Below are 4867 nucleotides of genomic sequence, written 5' to 3'. Positions count from 1 at the left end.
TTAGCGAAAATGGATGGACAAAATAGCATAATGAATTTATAAACTAATTCCATATCTGGCCACTAAGCGGCGCTGTTTATTTAAATGCTAATCCCACATTTTAACCTGTCCTGATATAATCTAATTATTTTAAATGACTCGTGATTCTAATTTCTCTGACTGGACGTATTGTTCAAACATGATTCCCTAGGAAACTTTCAGATATTTCACGAACTTTTTAATGAGAAACATTATCATAATTAACATGTTTAAAGGAGCTGTTAAACTAAGAGTAGACAAAGTGCTCAATGTTCCTAGAAATTACAACCAATCCAGAAGATGTATCCTTAAAGGTTAAAGTTTATGACAGGTAAAGACGTGCTTATCCATTTTTTTAGTCTCATTGCTGCTGGACTAATTTATATATTTTTCCTTTTATGTGTTGGATAACTCACTTCCAGCAGCACAGAAAAAATATGTGTTCATATTTGTATAATTACTGTGTACAATTAATTTTGTTGAATAAAGTGATGAGGAACATTTACCCCCATTCAGCCCTTTTTGATCCAGTTTTTCATCCAGCGATTTTGTAATAAGTGGGTAGCTATATATCTATGGAAAGCCATTTCAGCCAAAAGTAAGTAAGTAAGTAAGTAAGTAAGTAAATAAATAAATAAATGCCTATGACGAAATGCCAGTGTTTTCCAAAGTGTCGACCGCCAGGCGGCGCTGTGGAGGCCTCGGAAAGTTAGAGAGAAAATAAATGAAAAAATAAAAACAAAAGTTAACACCTCATAGTTTTTAATCTTACATTTTCATCATAATTTCTGTTTTTCAATAAAACACAAGTTAGACAAAATTATTTAAACATTATTTCTGCTGCTCATTTTCTGATTAACTGACTTTCAAATTCATCAAGCTGCTGTGATCACCAAGCTTGCATAGCTAGCAAGAAACTGAAAAGTTTCTGACAAGAAAGATCAAAAGAACTGTCCAGCAGCCTTTCGATGACTCTACTGAAAAAAGCCATAAGAAATGAGGAAATAAATATAATTTGATGTGTTTAATATAAAATATTTCATATTTTCTTATAACCAAAAGAGAGGAGTGTGGTGAAAAAATTTATTTTTTGGTAATAAAGTCATAATATATTATCTGATAAACAGTGGGAGGCAGCATTTATGCTAAATAGATGAAATAATTAAGCAAATAATGAATAAAAAATATTCTAAAGATTGATGTTTCTTTACATATCTTGTAGCATTGTCTTTGTGTTTGCAAAGGAGGTGATTGGCCAGATATTAATGCCCTTCTAGGCGGACCATGGAAGGGAAAAGTGGGAATCCCTGCTCAGGCCTATATAACGGTTTGCTGAAACATATGCATGTTTCTCCCAGTGCTTCAGTGTGTTTTCTCCAGTTACTCTGGATTCCTCCCACAGCTCAAAACATGATGGCATTCATGGCTGTTTTGCCTTGTGAGGGACTGGACTCTGTTGTTGAACAAGGAACTTGTTTAGTGAAAATCTTTCTTCCTCATACTCGTGATGAGAACTGCTGGTTAACTTAGAATTATCTTTTAATCTTGTTGCTATTTTAGATACATTTCCTCTTATGTGTTGGATAATTACTTTCATGGGGAGTTGAAGCCCTTCCTCCAGCCGTCCCTGTGGCCACGCCCCTAATTAAGTAGCCGGGAGACTTTCCACAAAAAAACGTTTTTAGTTAATATCAGTGACTTGAATCTATGGCTATGTTATGTTCACACGGCAGCCTGAAGTAACCCAAATCCGATATTTTTTTGTGTGTGTGAAATCACACTTCTAAATATTTGCGACTCGTCCTGCAAGCCCAGTAGAGGCCGCAATACCATGCGCTCAGTGTTTTGCCAACCGCAATTAAAAAGAAGTGCTCAGTGTTTGCGGAAGTAAACGTAGATGCTAATGGTGGAGCATATTTTAAGATTTTGAAGTTGTCCGACCGGAGCCAGCACATTAACAACTTAATCCTCATTTTGGTTGCTGTTTCTCGTCCCGCTTTCGCGTATCAGGGCGCAGAATAGTGACGTTTGTCGAGTATCAAAGACGTTCCGGTCTATGGGATGAATGCGACGTGGCTGTTCAGATTCAGGTCACATTTGAACCTATCAGAAAAAAGATGGCATTAAGGAAAAAAATCGTAATTGGGTCAATTCAGGCTGCAGTGTGCACATAGCCTCACTGATATTCGATACAAAAATATTTAAAAAATATTACCCAAATAATCCTTCGGTTCAAATGACTATATCTTGCCAGTATTTTTTCTGCAGAGGAATGTAGTTAACTTCAGGTAACAAGTTTCCTAAAACATCCCTGAAATCTTCTCCAACCTGTTTTCCCAGAATGCCCTGCAGAAAGTCATGTGTTGAGTGTGTGAGGAGAGAGAAAGCAGGGAGAGGGAGTGTCTGAGTGTGTCTAGAGTTTGCAAAGCAGGAGGAACAGTTCATTGATATGACGTGAACTTGAATTGCTCTCAGAGGGAAACTTCTCCTGTTTCTCTGACCACTGAATGGGTCTGAATATGGATGTGCAGCATGAGAATAAGAATTTTTGGAAGAAAAGAAGTGAGCTTGTATAAAGTTCAGCAGGTAATGTGTTTTTTATGTGATTTGAGTTGTTACAGGTGGAAGCTGCCAGGTTTACAAAAAAGTACACAAGACTTGTCTTTATTTTAGGAAATGCTCATAGTGAATTTATACAATGTGTGTGAATAAATTGTAGGTTTTATATTATTTAATTGGGAATGCCACCTGTTCCACTTTCCTGCTAATATTCATCATAATTTGCATGGTGAGTGAGCAGGTTGTGCTATTTGACTAAGGCTAATCTGATAGGAGATAATATTGTCTGCCTACAACCAAGCAGCAGACATAATCATTTTCTTTTTATCCCGGAAGAACACCCTGAATGTCTCTATCTTAAAGGAGGCATTTTGCTCTTTTTCCTAACTTCTGACGCTAAGTAAAAGAAACAAAATTATATTGTCAATACAGTATTGTCTCTAAAGCTATGATCTTTACAGATTATGTGTTGCAAATTAGTTTTTTAAGGCATTTTAAGCCCCCAAAGCTTAAATGTATCCTAATTTGTCTTCAGAAATTGATATTTTGTCTTTCAGGATTAAATTTATTAATCTAGCTGGACTGACTACATATTCATTTGCCATAACTTTTACTTAGTAAATTGCTTATATAGTAAGTCCATTCCTTTTTTCAAAAGTTGCTTTTTCTTGTAAAGTATAAACCAGGGGTGTCAAACTCCAGTCCTCAAGGGCCGCTGTCCTGCAGTGTTTAGATGTGCCACAGGTAAAAAACAGTGGAATGAAATGGCTTAATTACCTCCTCCCTGTGTAGATCGGTTCTCCTGAGCCTTGCTAATGACCTAATTATTCTTTTCAGGTGTGGTGCAGCAGAGGCACATCTAAAAGTTGCAGGACAGCGGCCCTTGAGGACTGGAGTTTGACACCCCTATAAACCATATCAACCAATCATTTTGAAATGGCATCTTCTTCCTCTAACTGCTGGAAACAAGGCATAGAGAGTAAATCAATAAGAAGATATGTAGCAAGTTAACTTTTAATGACTGAAATAACAGGTTATATACAATCTGGAATGACATTCAGAAGAGAATAAAAACCAGAACCAAACTTAAAAAGATGAAATGTCCAAAACAAGGAGAAAAAGAGAGTCTGACTGAATACAAAGGAAATCAGTGGAATATTGACGTGTTGGAAACTTCTAAGATAAAAACTCAAATCTGATTGCTACAGAAAGCAGGAAGGGGAAGAAACAAAAAAGAATGCATGTGTCTGTGCAGACATTTTTTAAGTATAAAAAACAAGACAGGCAGGTTATGTTTATGTAAATAAGATTATTTTGTGTAGGGTGTTCGTTGAATAATCACATTCTGATAGTTAACTATAAAAAGCTATGGTGGACTGGGTTTGGGTTTGGCACCCAGGCCTTCAGTTTGACACGTCCTTGGCTATTTAATACCAATACTCTTTATAAATTATTAATAAAAAAGGCTCCACAAAGTATTTAAATGTCACATATTCCCTTTCTACATACCTACAAACCAAATAGTGTCTCTTTTTAAAAAGAAACAAACTTAAGTATTTCTAAAACTTTACATGTCTTTCTGATCGTATTGCAGAGTTTGTAGCGACTGCATGGATGTAGAGAGACATGCTGACTTTTGTGGAGTTTCCAGCCGATGTGGAGCTGCTGTCCACCGGACAGCTGAGGATGCCGTTCTCAGACGCAGTCAAGTACTGCATTCTGGGAATTTCCATCCTTCTCCTTCTGGTGGCGCTGGCAATCTTAATCTGGCAGATCTTCAGATGCTTCTCTGAGACGCATACATCATACCCGCAGCAGGACACAGGTCAGAGGTCACACTGCCACACAGAGCAGTTTCATCTGATAAGGATTGGTGTCCAGTCAGGAAATAGATTAATTGATTCATGGATTTTTATGCTTTTTGTCATAGTGAACACTGATCTGCTGTATTCAGAGGAAAAACCATCCGGAGCTGAAAACTACGCTTCTCCTCCAAGTACTAAAGTAATTATAAACTGTCTATAATCAAATTTGGCTTTTAGGAAGAACTAAGAAATTAAGTTTTGGATGATGAGATTAAAAAACCAACCTGCTGCCTTTCAGTCAATACTCAGGGCACCGAATCGTATTTTGTAATGTAAACATATCATAATGCTTCTCTAAGTTTAAATAATATAATGTTAATGTCGTCCTGGATCAAATTTTTCTAAATCCTAAATATTTTCTAAGCTTAAAACTTACAAAAAAGAGAAATAATTAAAGGAATTTCACCTGAAAATAGAAAATAATA

General features: G+C 36.4%; 1 protein-coding gene and 1 long non-coding RNA gene across 2 annotated transcripts in view; one reads left to right on the top strand and one right to left on the bottom strand.

Moving 5' to 3' along the window:
- Positions 1–4867, bottom strand: part of LOC106949639 (uncharacterized) — a 342173-nt gene that overhangs the window by 317496 nt on the left and 19810 nt on the right. The window lies entirely within an intron of this gene.
- syt19 (synaptotagmin XIX) overlaps positions 2184–4867 on the top strand; it is a 14322-nt gene continuing 11638 nt past the window's right edge. Inside the window, exons 1-3 of the mRNA XM_015036025.1 lie at positions 2184–2604; positions 4174–4402; positions 4508–4581. Coding sequence (XP_014891511.1) covers positions 4204–4402; positions 4508–4581 — 273 coding nt within the window. The 5' untranslated portion in view covers positions 2184–2604; positions 4174–4203. The remainder of the gene's footprint in view (positions 2605–4173; positions 4403–4507; positions 4582–4867) is intronic.

The sequence above is a fragment of the Poecilia latipinna genome, unplaced genomic scaffold, assembly GCF_001443285.1.
Source record: "Poecilia latipinna isolate Pla-1442-1.1 unplaced genomic scaffold, P_latipinna-1.0 Scaffold354, whole genome shotgun sequence".
In the NCBI taxonomy this organism is placed as follows: Eukaryota; Metazoa; Chordata; class Actinopteri; order Cyprinodontiformes; family Poeciliidae; genus Poecilia; species Poecilia latipinna.
Note: the sequence above shows the minus strand (reverse complement) of the source record. Positions and strands in the feature narration are given on the sequence as shown.